The sequence below is a fragment of the Physella acuta genome, unplaced genomic scaffold (genome assembly GCF_028476545.2).
Source record: "Physella acuta isolate Inbredline_101_S28 unplaced genomic scaffold, ASM2847654v3 ptg000405l, whole genome shotgun sequence".
NCBI lineage: Eukaryota > Metazoa > Mollusca > Gastropoda > Physidae > Physella > Physella acuta.
Window position 1 is genome coordinate 900001 of NW_026731924.1, and position 18211 is coordinate 918211.

At 40.2% G+C, this 18211-nt stretch overlaps 2 protein-coding genes across 4 annotated transcripts in view; one reads left to right on the forward strand and one right to left on the reverse strand.

Moving 5' to 3' along the window:
* The window catches only part of LOC131942408 (mucin-19), a 13186-nt gene extending 4141 nt beyond the window's left edge, over positions 1-9045 (forward strand). Inside the window, exons 1-3 of one of the 2 annotated variants that reach the window (XM_059302273.1) lie at positions 2355-2420; positions 4280-6858; positions 8915-9045. In XM_059302273.1, the coding sequence (XP_059158256.1) occupies positions 5029-6858; positions 8915-9001 (1917 nt within the window). In that variant the 5' untranslated portion in view covers positions 2355-2420; positions 4280-5028 and the 3' untranslated portion in view covers positions 9002-9045. Of the gene's footprint in view, positions 1-2354; positions 2421-4279; positions 6859-8914 lie in introns of those variants that run through there. The other variant, XM_059302274.1, reaches the window with a different exon arrangement.
* Positions 8999-18211, reverse strand: part of LOC131942406 (unhealthy ribosome biogenesis protein 2 homolog) — a 48645-nt gene continuing 39432 nt past the window's right edge. For both annotated transcript variants that reach the window (XM_059302272.1, XM_059302271.1), the window contains exons 24-31: positions 16417-16710; positions 14998-15333; positions 13485-13601; positions 12092-12217; positions 11848-12017; positions 11213-11311; positions 9548-9665; positions 8999-9349 (exon numbers count right to left, since the gene is read on the reverse strand). In XM_059302272.1, the coding sequence (XP_059158255.1) occupies positions 9194-9349; positions 9548-9665; positions 11213-11311; positions 11848-12017; positions 12092-12217; positions 13485-13601; positions 14998-15333; positions 16417-16710 (1416 nt within the window). In that variant the 3' untranslated portion in view covers positions 8999-9193. The remainder of the gene's footprint in view (positions 9350-9547; positions 9666-11212; positions 11312-11847; positions 12018-12091; positions 12218-13484; positions 13602-14997; positions 15334-16416; positions 16711-18211) is intronic.

Genomic DNA, 18211 nt, shown 5'->3' on the forward strand with positions numbered 1-18211 from the left:
TTCTTGGATCGTAGTTGATGGGCTGAAGGGTTGTAAACACTGCCGCCTAGATGTTGTATGAAAGAGTTGACTGTACGTTATCATCCTCTTTAATATTGAGTTAGAGTCCATCTCGGCGACCGCCCGAAGTTAGGGGCGTCGCGGGGCGCTATCGGGAGCTACCAGATACACTACCACAGGGACGCCAAGTACAGTCACGTGTCGCGATTGTAGGTTGCTCTTAAAAACGCACGTAGGAGCCATAGTGCTTTAGGTGTGTTAAATCGCACCCTGCCGGGGAGTCGTGGGACACGCCTAATTCGATTTAGTCAACGATTATAGTCATCCATCTTATCCATCGTGTACTGCACTCTTTAAAACAAACGTAGGCGCAAGAGTACTCGCGGTGGAGCCCGGTTCGCTGAATCGCACCCTGCCGGAGGATGCGCCTGATTCAACTGAGTGAATGATTATAGTAGCCCATCATATCCACAGATAATCGCACTTTTTAAAGCGAATGAAGGTGTCATAGTGTTCCCGTTGAGCCTGGGGCGCTGAATCGCACCTTACCGGGACGCCACCCCACTAACATTAATTTTTTGTGAAACTTTCCCATTAGTTAGAGAGAGAGAGAGAGAGAGAGAGAGCGAGAGAGAGAAAGAGAGAATTACTAAATATCTACTACATATATATATTTATTATACCATTTGTATTGATGCCATTTATGAAGATACTAGTCGTCCATGCTAGGCCCTGCACTGGACTCGGTGAAAAAACTGTAAAAGACCATGACTTGTGTGTTTATTAAGCAGCATATTCCCTGTTTTGCCCGGGTTTAGGAAATATATTACTTTTCGAATTAACCCTATCCACAACCAAACAAAACCAAAACACACAAAAACCGAAAACATAACGCAAACACAAACACAAAGAAAACACAAATAAAAGATAGCAAACACAAACACAAGACCAAACACAAACAAAAAAGAAAAGGCAATCACAAACGAAAACATATAAACCCAACCAAAAACACAAAGAAATCACAAAAAAGCCAATGCAAACGCAAACACAAAGGCAAACACATACACTAACATAAACACAAATAGAATTAGTATACAAACTCAAACCTAAACGCAAACAATAATAGTGCTCTGAGTCTAGCCCGGGACGCCAAATGGCTAATTCAACTTAGTAAACGACTATAATCCTCCAATTTATCCATAGTATTTTGCACTCACTTAAACGAACGTAGGCGCCATAGCCCGGGGTGCCAAATAGCACTCTGTATGGGCGCCAGAGGACGCCCTGATTCGATTTAGTGAAGGACTTTTGTAAGCTTTCTCATCTTTAGTCTATCCAGTCTATCGCACTGTTTAAAAAGAACGTAAGCGCCCAAACGCTCACGAGAAGGCTCGGGGCCCAATATGGCACCCTGTCGGGGCGCCAGAGGACGCCCGGATTCAATTATATTACTATAGTAATATTTCTTATCCATAGTCTATCGCTCTGTTAAAAACGGACGTATGCACCATAGGGCTTACAGGATAGGCCGGGGCGCTGGCAGACGTGCCTGATTCAATTTAGTGAACGACTATGATACCCCAGCTTTTACGCAAACCGAAAGATAGAAATAAACATAGATGTCATTTAGTAGCGGATTCTAAACTGTTATTGATTAAAAATAATAATTAGTAAACAGTGTGTTCAGTGTATAAAATAAATAAAAGGCAGTAGTTAAAATATCCGTGTTTTACTTACCATATTGCAATCTATCAATCCACGCTAATTCTATAATTTTTTTCTAACACCAAAACAAAGTAATAAAAAGTATTTATTTCCCCGCCATTAAATGGAATTAATATTCGTTTTGTGATCTATCAAGGGAAGTAATTGGCAATAAAGGATCAAAGTGAAGTAATTTGTACACTTTTAAAACTTTTGTGAAGGATGATACTGATACATATTCGTTGACTTTGTTTATTCCACATGACTTTAATTAAAATTATACGTTTGGGAAATGAAATTTATTTTACATACCCTTATATAATATTTTTTTAAAATTATTACTTTTAGATAATAAACACTTAGGTATGTTACTACTATATGCTTCTATTGTCAAAATGTCCGTCCTCGGTTCATTGTCATATAAATACATACAGAGCCACAGAATCCGTTTGAGCTTATCACATATATTGTCTCTGGTTTGCACACTATAAGATTCTGCATGTTAATATAAGGACCCTCTCTAAGGAACTAAGATTCGCATAATCACCTCAACATAGTTCATATAGGGCGATCTGCATTGAAAGCCTACATTGCAGCTCAACGCATTTTCTTTAAATATACACCCTAGTGCACCATAGAGCGCCACATTTGAACGCGACATTTGCTTACACAACGTCCCGGCTATGTTGACATTTGGAGGCTGCGTTTTGAGTTTGGTAAGCTGATCCAGCTCAGTCTATGTATGGGGGATAACCTAGCTTTAGATACCATATGGGAAATACCATTAGTCACCGTAAGCCAATGGTGATACCATTAGTCACCATAAACCAATGGTGATACCATTTGTCACTATAAACCAATGGTGATGCCATTTGTCACTATAAACCAATGGTAATACCATTAGTCACTATATACCAATGGTGATACCATTAGTCACTATAAACCAATGGTAATACCATTAGTCACTATATACCAATGGTGATACCATTAGTCACTATAAACCAATGGTGATGCCATTAACAAACGGGTTATACCCAGGGCTGTAGGAGTGGGGTGGGGGCGAGGGGTGGGGGCGATGGGTGGGGGCGAGGGGTAGGGCCGAGGGGTGGGGGCGAGGGGTAGGGGGCTGCGCCATGCTGACGGTGGCTACTGCACGTGCCGATCTTTCAGAACTTCTGTTGTTATGTAGGGGATAGATCACGTCATGCTTCATGTAGGGGATAGACCACGTCATGCTTCATGTAGGGGATAGATCACGTCATGCTTCATGTAGGGGATAGATCACGTCATGCTTCATGTAGGGGATAGATCACGTCATGCTTCATGTAGGGGATAGATCACGTCATGCTTCATGTAGGGGATAGATCACGTCATGCTTCATGTAGGGGATAGATCACGTCATGCTTCATGTAGGGGATAGATCACGTCATGCTTCATGTAGGGGATAGATCACGTCATGCTTCATGTAGGGGATAGATCACGTCATGCTTCATGTAGGGGATAGATCACGTCATGCTTCATGTAGGGGATAGATCACGTCATGCTTCATGTAGGGGATAGATCACGTCATGCTTCATGTAGGGGATAGATCACGTCATGCTTCATGTAGGGGATAGATCACGTCATGCTTCATGTAGGGGATAGATCACGTCATGCTTCATGTAGGGGATAGATCACGTCATGCTTCATGCATCTCAATCATTTCAAAATCTATTTCCAGAGAGGTACAATACAATTGTTTATAGGGCTGTAGTTTCTGATGACAAAGAAACGAAAAGCGAGTTCTTCTCTGAGTTTCTCCTGCTCTAAAAGAAGTTTTCCCTTCCAGTGTTTCTATTCATTTTAATTCTATCTAGATCAGTAGATCTGCTATTATTTAACCAATGGATTGAAATCTGTTTTCCCCACGAAAAACATGTACTTAAATGGGGGGTGACCGGAGGCTATTCCACGCCCTACTTTTTTTTTAAATAGTTAAAAATCTTTGAGTTCTATGTATGTTGATCAATTTATGATAAGGATGTACAGAATAAGGTTTACCTAGCTATGTTGATCAAGTTATGATAAGGATGTACAGAATAAGGTTTACCTAGCTATGTTGATCAAGTTATGATAAGGATGTACAGAATAAGGTTTACCTAGCTATGTTGATCAATTTATGATAAGGATGTACAGAATAAGGTTTATAGTGACATGATCACGTGATCATGTAAAATGTAACAGTAAAAGTTCCCTGACGGTCTATGGGGCAAGTGAAGTAGAGCTCGCCTGTTTCTGTGACCTCGGCATATGAAGGGATAGTGTGGTCAGCAATATGCACAGTCGCCTTTACTTTCTCTAACGTGAGTTAGGCACCCATCAGAGCTGGGTGAACTCAGGGACTCGAGCACGAGACATTCGGGTTAGCAGTCTAGCTCTCTACCGCTAAGCCACTCCGTCCTATTGGGCTATTGTCCATTCGTTTAGATGGGCATTGTCTATGGACATTTGTGCAAATATCTTTTGCGACAGTAACTGGACCTAATTGATGTTCGTCAGTTCACAAGGTCAATTGATTCTATTTGGTTCTACACAGCCGACGTAATTCTGCCCAGCGTTCAGCGCTGCCATTGAACGAACTGTGACGACTTACTGGAGGCAACACGATGTAGCGAGGGCGACCCATGAAACTAACTGCCGCACGACCTCTCAAACTCACCATTAACAACCGTCTCCGTAGGATAAGTGACATTGACCCCAACTACTATAGCAGGCTTGATACAGGTACAGCAGACAAAACGCGGGTCAAGGCTTGCCGGCCGTCAAACCACTGCCCTCCCCCAGGGGTCGCTGATAAGACGCCATATTGGTTAGGTCTAGCCGGGCTTTTCTCCGCTGCGGCCCTTCTCGCTCTCAGGGAACTTGCTGGTTCCAAGAGTGTCCAGGTATCGGCTGACACCTGGCAACAGATCTACGATCGTCTGCTGGCCGCCTGTTCTCAACTTGTCAGTGGCCGCAGACAAGCAGAAAAACAAACGTCTGAAGCAGACGTTGGGTCCATGCCCAGACAAAGTCTGGCTTGGTCGGGGCTCATCAGCGGGCAGCGCGCCAAGATTGGCTCCAGCCTCGAGCAGAATGACGCGAGTCCATTCATTGGTACCAGGCCGCCCACTCCCCTCCACTCTTTGTTGATTTCGGCCGAGCTGTGCTCGTGCTAGAGGCCACCGAAGTCCAGGCGAGCTGGCCAAACACTGTGTGGATGTGAATCGCTTGATGTGAGATTGATGTGAATCTGGTTTGTATCGTCCTGTTCAAACATTTGATTGCAATATTTCCAACACCAGTATGTCTAAGGTAGAAATCTCTCGAGTCTTGTATTGCAGTGAGGGGGCGGGATTAAGTGTTGTCTCCTGCCCTTTGATACGCCGCTCTAGGCAGGACAAAAATAGCTTGAGGTCGTCCTTGACTCTGGATGACATCAGTTTCTGGCCCCTTGCCCGGGCGCCGTGTGTGTCGAGAGACAATACGAGTCTGCCCTACCTGTGCCCCGCCCTCTCGCTGCCCCAGCAAAACGTCAACAACGGTGCCCTCCAATCCCGGGGGAGCAGACATGGGTGCCCCAGACCCCATCGACATGCGGGCAACAAGGGCACAGCCCTCCCGCCGGCGAGGCCCCCCGGTTCAATGCTACACTTGACAAGCCCAACACTACAAGTGCAGTCGGTAAAAAGCCCATTAAAAGCAGTACTACAAGTGTCAAGTTCAGCTAAATCAGTACTACCAGTAGCAAGTTCAGCTAAATCAGTACTACCCGTAGCAAGTTCAGCTAAATCAGTACCACCCGTAGCAAGTTCAGCTAAATCAGTACCACCCGTAGCAAGTTCAGCTAAATCAGTACTACCAGTAGCAAGTTCAGCTAAATCAGTACTACCAGTAGCAAGTTCAGCTAAATCAGTACTACCCGTAGCAAGTTCAGCTAAATCAGTACTACCAGTAGCAAGTTCAGCTAAATCAGTACTACCAGTAGCAAGTTCAGCTAAATCAGTGCTAACACTGGCAAGTTCAGCTAAATCAGAACTACCAGTGTCAAGCTCTACCAAATCGGTACTAACACTGGCAAGTTGTACTAAATCAGTGCTACAAGAACCAGACCACTCATGGCCAATGCTTCCATTAGCGGGTACTTCAGGGCTGAAGCCATTAGCCTCAAAGGCAACAAGAGCTAAGGCGACGCGAGCTCTGGCTAGACCCAACATCACGGGAAAAACTGCAGCGACAGGTACTGCAGGGCTGCCTGTGGCAGGTACTGCAGGGCTCCCTGTGACGCGTACTACATGGCTGACGGTGACAGGTACTACAGGGCTCCCTGTGGCAGGTACCGCAGTGCTCCCTGTGACAGGTACTACAGGGCTGCCTGTGACAGGTACTACAGGGCTGCCTGTGGCAGGTACTACAGGGCTGCCTGTGACAGGTACTTCAGGGCTGCCTGTGACAGGTACTACAGGGCTGCCTGTGGCAGGTACTACAGGGCTGCCCGTGGCAGGTACTGCAGGGCTTGAACTAGATACAGGACAGACGCCGATGTTGGCCAGACACCCGAGGAAGCAACACAAAAGTTCGGCGTCCAAGCGAAGACATTCAGAATCTCTCAGCGGTCAGGCCTTTAGTGGTCAGGTCAAAAAATGGCCAACGTTAGCTGGAAATAGATCCAATTGTTCTAGAAACTCGGCTAATAAACGTAAGATAAAGAAGAAATTGACGTCATCATACCATAGAATTGGCTCCAGGTTCAAACAATCACGCAAGGTCAACAGGAAGACAAAAGGAAATCACTCCGCGCCAAACCTTCAGAACGAGGCGTCCAAGATGGCGCCATTGAAGGTCACCCAGCGCTACACATTTCCAATCAGTTTCACCAAACGTGTTATGCCATTCAAGTTCTGTCAAGATCTGGCTCGCAGGTGCAAAAACCGTTTGAAAACAATGATGACATATAGCTCCGCCCACAGTGGTGCTCTGGTGGACGACGAGATGTCCGACCCCCCGGGCGAGGACTGGGGCGACTCGCTCAGTCAGGACACGGCATCCACCGAGGAGGTCAGCGATGAGGAGAGTTATTTGTACGCCAAATGGGCGGAGCTAAAAACTCTGAAACCTGATCATCTGAAGCAAAAGGTGAGTAGGTGGGTGGGTCCAGGACATGAATGTAGGCGGCAAGAAAGTGTAAATATATTTATATATTGATATATATTGATATATTGATATATATTGATATATATTTATATATTGATATATATTTATATTTTGAAGTATACTTATATTAAGTTATATATTGAAATATATTTATATATTGAAGTATACTTATATTAAGTTATATATTGAAATATATTTATATATTTAAATATATTTATATATTGAAATATATTTATACGAGCCGACCTGCTGCGTATCATACGCCGCTATTTAGTTGTTTTTTTTTCTACTTTTCAGTAATTTATAATTTGTGAATTCGACAGTAGCAATGCTGCCACTGAAAATATTTGCTTTAAAACACTAACCCCCCCCCCCTCCCCACGTGAAAGCAGCCTCCTCTTAGTTACCTCCTCTAAGTTTAAAATCGTTTCAAACTAAATTATCTGCCCCTAATAGCCGTCACCAAACCCGTCTCTATGATTGTAAAATGTAAACAGCGTGACCACAGCTCACCAGACAATGTGGGGGTGGGGTGGTAGTGATAGTGATAGATATAAAGAGAGGGGACTGCAAGGAGGCGCTTGCAGCTTGTTTTCTAACGGCTCCCAGAAGAGAATTATATATATAGATAGATAGATATAGAAATATATTTATATTGAAATATATTTATATATTGAAATATATATATTGAAATATATTTATACATTGAAATATATTTATACATTGAAATAAATTTATAGATTGAAATATATTTATATATTGAAATATATTTATACATTGATGTGTATTTATATATTGATGTGTATTTATATATTGATGTGTATTTACATATTGATGTGTATTTATATATATTTATATATTGATATATATTGATTTCTATTTATACATTGATTTCTATTTATATATTGATTTATAATTATACATTGATTTATATTTATACATTGGTTTATATTTATACATTGGTTTATATTTATACATTGGTTTATATTTATACATTGGTTTATATTTATACATTGGTTTATATTTATACATTGGTTTATATTTATACATTGGTTTATATTTATACATTGATTTATATTTATACATTGGTTTATATTTATACATTGGTTTATATTTATACATTGGTTTATATTTATACATTGTTTTATATTTATACATTGGTTTATATTTATACATTGGTTTATTTTTATACATTGGTTTATATTTATACATTGGTTTATATTTATACATTGGTTTATATTTATACATTGGTTTATATTTATACATTGATTTATATTTATACATTGATTTATATTTATACATTGATTTATATTGATATATATTTATATATTGATATATATTTATATATTGATATATATTTATATATTGATATATATTTATATATTGATATATATTTATATATTGATATATATTTATATGTTGATATATATATATATTGATAAATATTTTTTTATTGATATATATTTATATACTGATTTATATGTTGATTTATATATTGATTTATGTATATATATATAATGATCAGTGTTTGCAGTCACCTTGAAAATAAACCCATATTTGAGCCTTTTAAAAAGAATATAGTCTAGGAAAAAAATGTTGGATAGCATGTAAATTATAAATAAGTTACAGAGGCATTGTTCCCCTACATTTTGATCAAGTATGCTTTTTCATCAGAAAATTTTGGAGATTTTTTTAAAAATATACACAATTGTTTTTACTTCCCTTCTTAATTTTATCAAAAAGTGAGAACAATTTCAATGCAATTAATTAAAATGATGTACTTATTTTTTAGGTTTAAAAAAATTGGGTCTGTTTTCTGTGTGTCTTTATGTTTTCAAAAGATTGAGTTTGTGTCATCTACTTATACAGATTTTGCCCTCCAAACATGGTAGTTTTGAGAATGTCAAAAAAAATATTTAAATAACTTTTACTTTTTAAGATATATGAACAACTTTAGTATCCACTATCTTAGAATATTCTTCTGGTTAGGATAAAAATGGTGTCACAAGATTCTAACCTGTCTGATGAATGTCTGCAGATGAAGATCATGCAACCCTCACTTGCAGGAACAGCCAGGGGAGGAAAGTCTAACACAAGGGACAAGAAAAGAAGAGCGCGCAAATGAAAGTGGCCAGGTTTATTTACATCAGACATGTTTTCCAGTGTCAAGTTAGACTAGTCCAGTGGCAAGTTAGACTAGTCCAGTGGCAAGTTAGACTAGTCCAGTGGCAAGTTAGACTAGTCCAGTGTCAAGTTACACTAGTCCAGTGTCAAGTTAGACTAGTCCAGTGTCAAGTTAGACTAGTCCAGTGTCAAGTTAGACTAGTCCCGTGTAGCGATGATATTTCTCATAGTCTTGGTGCAGGACTTTAAAAGTGTCTTTGACCCCAGGGGGCAGGGCGGAGTTGAGGGCAGTCAAGCGGAACTTATCACATATGCTCATGAGTTTGTAGATGCCTGGAACAAGTGCTCTCTGAAAGAACACAAAGTCAAGTAGATTGTCTACAAATGTCTAAATGTCATGTTTTAGAGGTATGTCAACATGTGCTACAAATGTCTAAATGTCATGTTTTAGAGGCAAGTCAACATGTGCTACAAATGTCAAAATGTCATGTTTTAAACAATAAAAAACTGAAGCCATAAACATCTGTGTCAGCCTAATGAGCCAGACCTTGATGTGGGTGTGCAGGGGCTGTTGCTGTAGTTCCAAGATGTAGGTGCCAATGATGGTGTGAGCAACTTTACTCAGCTCATTTCTAAATGTGCTCGTGGAAAACAAAGTCAACAGTCTGGGGAAATCAAATTTTGGAATATTTCATTGGGGGGATTCAAATTTTGGAATATTTCATTGGGGGGATTCAAATTTTGGAATATTTCATTGGGGGGGAGGGGGGGATTCAAATTTTGGAATATTTCATTGGGGGGAGGGGGGGATTCAAATTTTGGAATATTTCATTGGGGGATTCAAATTTTGGAATATTTCATTGGGGGGATTCAAATTTTGGAATATTTCATTGAGGGAAATCAAATAGGGTTGATGGAAATTAAACAGTTCGGGGAATTATGTTAAGTTGGGGGAAATAGAATTTTGTTGCAAGTTAATTAAGTTTTGTGGGGAAGATGGGATATAAAATTTGGTTAAGAAATTAGACAAGGAGTTTGATTGTGTGATGAATGTATCACAAGGTGTTTGGTTGAGTGATGTATGTGTGTGTCACAAGGTGTTTGGTTGAGTGATGTGTGTGTGTGTGATGTATGTGTGTGTCACAAGGTGTTTGGTTGAGTGATGTATGTGTGTGTCACAAGGTGTTTGGTTGAGTGATGTATGTGTGTGTCACAAGGTGTTTGGTTGAGTGATGTATGTGTGTGTGATGTATGCGTGTGTCACAAGGTGTTTGGTTGAGTGATGTATGTGTGTGTCACAAGGTGTTTGGTTGAGTGATGTATGTGTGTGTCACAAGGTGTTTGGTTGAGTGATGTATGTGTGTGTGTGTGATGTATGCGTGTGTCACAAGGTGTTTGGTTGAGTGATGTATGGTGTGTGATGTATGCATGTGTCACAAGGTGTTTGGTTGAGTGATGTATGTGTGTGTCACAAGGTGTTTGGTTGAGTGATGTATGCATGTGTCACAAGGTGTTTGGTTGAGTGATGTATGTGTGTGTCACAAGGTGTTTGGTTGAGTGATGTATGTGTGTGTGATGTATGCATGTGTCACAAGGTGTTTGGTTGAGTGATGTATGGTGTGTGATGTATGTGTGTGTCACGAGGTGTTTGGTTGTGTGATGTATGTGTGTGTCACAAGGTGTTTGGTTGTGTGATGTATGGTGTGTGATGTATGTGTGCGTGTGTGATGTATGTGTGTGTCACAAGGTGTTTGGTTGAGTGATGTATGGTGTGTGATGTATGCGTGTGTCACAAGGTGTTTGGTTGTGTGATGTATGGTGTGTGATGTATGTGTGCGTGTGTGATGTATGTGTGTGTCACAAGGTGTTTGGTTGAGTGATGTATGGTGTGTGATGTATGCGTGTGTCACAAGTTGTTTGGTTGAGTGATGTATGTGTGTGTCACAAGGTGTTTGGTTGAGTGATGTATGGTGTGTGATGTATGCGTGTGTCACAAGTTGTTTGGTTGAGTGATGTATGTGTGTGTCACAAGGTGTTTGGTTGAGTGATGTATGGTGTGTGATGTATGCGTGTGTCACAAGGTGTTTGGTTGAGTGATGTATGGTGTGTGATGTATGTGTGTGTCACAAGGTGTTTGGTTGAGTGATGTATGCGTGTGTCACAAGGTGTTTGGTTGAGTGATGTATGGCAGGTGATCAGACATGGAACTGACCTGGCAACAAGATTAGAGCACTCTGTCAAATGTGCTAATTCTTGAGAATCATCTCCCAGTTTGGTTTCTCCACCAAACTGCATGCAGGTCTTGAGTAGCTGTTTGTATCTTAAGGAAAAATGTCATGGCACAATATTCTGGCTGATTATAAAGCGCAAACATTTAATGGGCACAATATTCTGGCTGATTATACAGCGCAAACATTTCATGGGCACAATATTCTGGCTGATTTATGGGTAACGGGTTAGAGAATTTTAATGCTGACAGCTTTGATTTTTTTTTAACTGAAATTAAAGAGACTGAGCGGATAAGGGTTAGCCTAAAGGATATTGTTTGCAAGGGCCACAAGTCAAGGGTTAGGGTTAGCTCAAAGGATATTGTTTGCAAGGGCCATAAGTCAAGGGTTAGCTCAAAGGATATTGTTTGCAAGGGCCACAAGTCAAGGGTTAGCTCAAAGGATATTGTTTGCAAGGGCCATAAGTCAAGGGTTAGGGTTAGCTCAAAGGATATTGTTTGCAAGGGCCACAAGTCAAGGGTTAGCTCAAAGGATATTGTTTGCAAGGGCCATAAGTCAAGGGTTAGCTCAAAGGATATTGTTTGCAAGGGCCATAAGTCAAGGGTTAGCTCAAAGGATATTGTTTGCAAGGGCCACAAGTCCAGGTATGAGAGTGAGTGCTGTCACAGTGTGGTAGACCAAGAGTGAGTTACTCAGTCTGTACACTGACTTAAGGTCATCTGGTGATCTCATTGTCAAGGTCAAGGCTGCGTGCAGGCACAGGGTGATCATTTGAGGCGTTACCTGTGTCTGATACAAATCAAGCAATTTAAAAACTGCCATGGCACTGATTGTTTTACTTTAAGACCAAGTTAGAACCTTACTTGAGACAGTTCCAGTAGATCTGCTAAACTCTCAACAATGAACTGTGATAACAGCCGCCTCCTGGAGGTCAATGGCTGGCCCACACCCTCAGGCTGGTCCAACAGAGAGAGTAAGGCACACATCAGCTGAGGAATCATGAACACATCTCTCATATTTTAGACCACCTTTGGCTTTTTTGTTAGTAGACCATTAGACAAAATGAGTAATAACACAAATTTTATCCTAAGATATAAAAGCCCATGTGCACACTTCACTCTCTATTTCCACAAGTTTTTTTAGGCGATGTGATCAGTTTGTTCAGCGATATAAGGAGAACTTAAAGGTACAGACTTTTGTTAAAAATAATATGGTGGATGTTATAAATGTATAAACTAAATTTTTTTTAAGAAAGAAAATAAAAATAAAGGCATATTCGAATGTAGAAACACAATTTTAATTATGCTACCAGAAAAGCGTTTATTGTTGTGAAAAGAACACAATAAATAATGACACATGTTTTAACAACAGAAAGAACACAAAACTAATGGCGTCATCTTCCAATTTTAAAATATGAAGAAAGGAACTATAGATCTACTTATCAAGACTTACGCTATGAAATGTATACAATTTTCTAGGCCAAAACTAATACAAATTACTTTAAAAAACAACATAAATATCATTGAACAGCTGGGTTTTTAATGGAATGATTTAAGTTTCTTAATCAGTGTGTGCATTTAATATGGTATTGTGTTGACTAATAATGTATATAATTTGGTTTTTCTAAGTATTGGTAGCCTTTGTTATTTTAAAAGTGCTGATTTTTTTTAGCTATTTAGTTCTTTAGTTAATTTTGAATGTGCCAGATTTTTAACTATGTAGTTATTTCTTTGTATTGTCACTAATATCTCAACAGGTGGTGTTGCGTTTTGATCAATAACAATTTTATAAATGATTTTTACCAAATACGTATAACTTCAAAAATATATAGGCCTATAATTCATGTACTGACTGCTAGTTTTAAAATAATTCCTTAAGTTGACTGTACTAAAAAATCTATACAAAAACAAAAGAAATATAACAAAATAAACAAAGTGAGATGCAGCCTTACTTTAAAAGGTCCATAAAATCTTTAGTTTTCTAGTTGGGCGTAGAGCTACAATCACAGCTCTTACATTTCATTGAGTTCTAGGCTTGTTGCTGCAATCACAGCTCTTACATTTCATTGAGTTCTAGGCTTGTTGCACGTCATTGATAAGACTGGGACTAGTATTTTTTTAACTTGGGTACTGGGAGGGAAGGGGGGAGAGCCAGGACCAACGCCATGAGCCAACGAACCTGATAATTGTAGGACCAGAGAGCCATGAGCCAACGAACCTGATAATTGTAGGACCAGAGAGCCATGAGCCAACAAACCTGATAATTGTGCTTGAAAAGTTCTTTGAGCTGAGGCTCAGACAAGAGCGCAGATCTCAGCAGGCTTCTCCACACAGCTGTCACAACAAACACAGACTCCAGCACCTCACCGCGCACCTGCAAAACAACGTTGGTCAGCCACACCACACATTCTAGAACAGGAGCAACACACCACACATTCTAGAACATGAGCAACACACCACACATTCTAGAACAGGAGCAACACACCACACATTCTAGAACAGGAGCAACACACCACACATTCTAGAACAGGAGCAACACACCACACATTCTAGAACATGAGCAACACACCACACATTCTAGAACAGGAGCAACACACCACACTAATATTCTAGAACATGAGCAACACACCACACTAATATTCTAGAACAGGAGCAACACACCACACTAATATTCTAGAACATGAGCAACACACCACACTAATATTCTAGAACAGGAGCAACACACCACACATTCTAGAACAGGAGCAACACACCACACATTCTAGAACATGAGCAACACACCACACATTCTAGAACATGAGCAACACACCACACATTCTAGAACAGGAGCAACACACCACACTAATATTCTAGAACATGAGCAACACACCACACTAATATTCTAGAACAGGAGCAACACACCACACAAATATTTTAGAACATGAGCAACACACCACACTAATATTCTAGAACATGAGCAACACACCACACTAATATTCTAGAACATGAGCAACACACCACACTAATATTCTAGAACATGAGCAACACACCACACTAATATTCTAGAACATGAGCAACACACCACACTAATATTCTAGAACAGGAGCAACACACCACACAAATATTTTAGAACATACAGAACATAGGTTGTTACAACAAATGGAGTAAACATTTTCTATTTAAAATTTTAAATGAGACCAAGCTGACCCAATCATCAAGACAAGCAAAACTTCACTCCAAGACAAGCAAAACTTCACTCCAAGACAAGCAAAACTTCACTCCAAAAATCCATCACACGGAATCACAAGCGGGAGTGAGCTCCCCTAAAGGTTCTCATATGTCTATAAAAACAAAGTGGGTGTTTTTTGCTTGGTTTGTTAATCAGACCTATTAGATGGGGTACCTGCAGGTAAGTTGCAGGTAAGTTGCAGGTAAGTTGCAGGGAAATTGTTCTTGACAAACTTTGCTGTTTACTCTCTTTTAAACGGGAAACTTTGAGTCATCTCAAAAATTGAGTTTAAAGTGACTAGAAACTGACCTAGGTTGACCATGGCCATATAGAAACTATACATTTTTTAAAGTTGTTATTTGGTAAGAAGAGAGCTCTGGTGCACATGGAATAATACCTGATTTTCAGAAATGTCATATAAAAAGGTGCTCTATACAACTGATAAGAGAAAATAAAAATGTACTCATATAAAGCTGGGTGGGTTCAGTAGCTACACAAAAAAAAACCCACTGCTCTATATTATGTATAAGAGAAAATAAAAATGTACTCATAAGTAACTGACCAAAATATGAAGGAACATTTGGAGCTTCTGGTCCAACAACTGGCGTGGCCAACAGGCCATAAGGCTAGTTAAGATTTCCACCTGTTGGTCCAGGAGTTTGGGCCACGCCTCTCTCCTGCCCAGCCACTGCTTATCAGTGTGACCTCTGACCTTCCCTGCTAGCTCTGGATGTAGCTCAGCACTGGAGTCTGGGTGGCAGAAGAAAGTTGCGGACAGATCAAACAAACTTTGCCAAATCTCTTCTAGCTGCTCTGGACTCAGGAGGGCAAAGTCAGAAGAAACTCTCAGCTGACAGAGACAACACGCCTCAAGAAATCTTAAACAGGATTCTTTCCCCTGAAAAAACACATGTAATAAGCATATATGTTGTTGCTATAATTTGCTCCCCAAATATGATGGCTCATCAAAATCAACAAAAGTGGAGCCCTTAGAGAGCCAGGTAACACCAACTAAAGGTGGAGCCCTTAGAGAGCCAGGTAACACCAACTAAAGGTGGAGCCCTTAGAGAGCCAGGTAACACCAACTAAAGGTGGAGCCCTTAGAGAGCCAGGTAACACCAACTAAAGGTGGAGCCCTTAGAGAGCCAGGTAACACCAACTAAAGGTGGAGCCCTTAGAGAGCCAGGTAACACCAACTAAAGGTGGAGCCCTTAGAGAGCCAGGTAACACCAACTAAAGGTGGAGCCCTTAGAGAGCCAGGTAACACCAACTAAAGGTGGAGCCCTTAGAGAGCCAGGTAACACCAACTAAAGGTGGAGCCCTTAGAGAGCCAGGTAACACCAACTAAAGGTGGAGCCCTTAGAGAGCCAGGTAACACCAACTAAAGGTGGAGCCCTTAGAGAGCCAGGTAACACCAACTAAAGGTGGAGCCCTTAGAGAGCCAGGTAACACCAACTAAAGGTGGAGCCCTTAGAGAGCCAGGTAACACCAACTAAAGGTGGAGCCCTTAGAGAGCCAGGTAACACCAACTAAAGGTGGAGCCCTTAGAGAGCCAGGTAACACCAACTAAAGGTGGAGCCCTTAGAGAGCCAGATAACACCAACTAAAGGTGGAGCCCTTAGAGAGCCAGGTAACACCAACTAAAGGTGGAGCCCTTAGAGAGCCAGGTAACACCAACTAAAGGTGGAGCCCTTAGAGAGCCAGGTAACACCAACTAAAGGTGGAGCCCTTAGAGAGCCAGGTAACACCAACTAAAGGTGGAGCCCTTAGAGAGCCAGGTAACACCAACTAAAGGTGGAGCCCTTAGAGAGCCAGGTAACACCAACTAAAGGTGGAGCCCTTAGAGAGCCAGGTAACACCAACTAAAGGTGGAGCCCTTAGAGAGCCAGGTAACACCAACTAAAGGTGGAGCCCTTAGAGAGCCAGGTAACACCAACTAAAGGTGGAGACACCATTCAGGTATAAAAAAAGAGGCACCTACCTTGAGTTGCGTGAGTACAGCGGGCAGGACTTGTCCTACCATGTCCTTCAGACGCTTGTTTGTATTGTCCTCCATCAGTGGAGCAGACCACAAAGTTAGGACAGCACTCAAGCACTCAATCATCCCCTCTCTCGCCTCTCTGCTCACACCACCTCCCCTCTCCGGCTCTCCCTTAGAATGAGCATCTTCTTGGAAAAATTTCATCCCATGTTTGATAGTGAATTTAGAGATGTTAAAAAAAATGTTCAAAGCCGCATCCTTGACAGCTATCATATGATATTGCTTGGTTAAATACTGTGGACAAGACAAAATTTGTCAGAAAAAACCTAACCAAACCACAACAAACAAATGATTGTTAGCTAAAATTAGCCTAATAGCAATGAATAGAAACAACTTTCAATGCTAAAATAATTTTAAACTGCTAAATATGGGTAGTGCTAAACAACTAACAGTCAAAGTTGCTAGAAAAGATATTAATTTCATTAATTAAGTTAAATTAGGTAATCGTTGCTTTGAAAAAAATCATTATTTTTTTTAATGTCATCTATGTATGTAAAAATTAGTATGTTTGTCATGTATGTATTACTAAACCTTTCATCAGATTTAAATAAAACTGGGAAATTTTAAAAATAATCCTGCACCATGCAGGGTGCGATATTTCAAAATAAAAGTGGTTTGGCGCCCAGAGTTCCAGAGTGGCTATTTCAAAACTTGGTATCTGTTGATTAAGTGTCAGGCGGTCAGGGGTACTACTGGCATAGGGGGTCAGGGGTACTACTGGCATAGGGGGTCAGGGGTACTACTTGCATAGGGGGTCAGGGGTACTATTTGCATAGGGGGTCAGGGGTACTACTGGCATAGGGGGTCAGGGGTACTACTGGCATAGGGGGTCAGGAGTACTATTTGCATAGGGGGTCAGGGGTACTACTGGCATAGGGGGTCAGGAGTACTATTTGCATAGGGGGTCAGGGCTCTCCTGTGAGCACTATGGTGGGAGTGATCTCCCCTAAACTTTCTCGAATATTCTTATATAACACTATGGGGGATGGCAACTCGGGATTTAGACAATATTTTTAATCCATTTTTAATTGCTTAAACTTTTAAAAATAGAATAAAATCTAGTAGAAAAAAGAATTGCACACCAAGTAAACGCCAAATAAAATGTTCAAAATAATGCGGAATATTATTAGTACCATATAAATTTTCATGCTTTTTTTGAGAAATCGGAAATAGCAAAAATTACTAGATCTACTTCCAGTCAAAGGAAATTACTCAAAATTTGGCAGAAAATTAGATCTTTTACTTACGTGTGAAATTTAATTTATCTATCTGAAATAGTACTCAAGTTATAGGCTTTTAAAAAATTGAAAGTAGAAAAAGTTCCCTTTCCGGTTATGGAAATCACTCAAAAGTTGATACGGATCTACGATTTTGATATAATACTTATATATGAAATTTCATTAACCTAGCTGTAAGTTATTGTGTTTACAGACACACACACACACATAGACATACGGACAAGATTGCAAAACTATGTTTTTCCTACTCAGGGAGCTTAAAACGTCGAGATTTGCAAAAAATCTCGATTTTTTTTTTTTTTTTGCATGATTACAAGACTTTCTCTATACTTCATATATACAAGAAAGTAAAAAACTACCAGAAAAATATATATAGTAAGTGTTAGTATGAGTGTTTTATTTCATGTTAAATTTTAAAATTTTAAAATGCTGATTAGGGATAAAAATCAGTTTTCAATGACATTTTTGAATTCTGTTTAAATTTGAAGTTGAGGTTG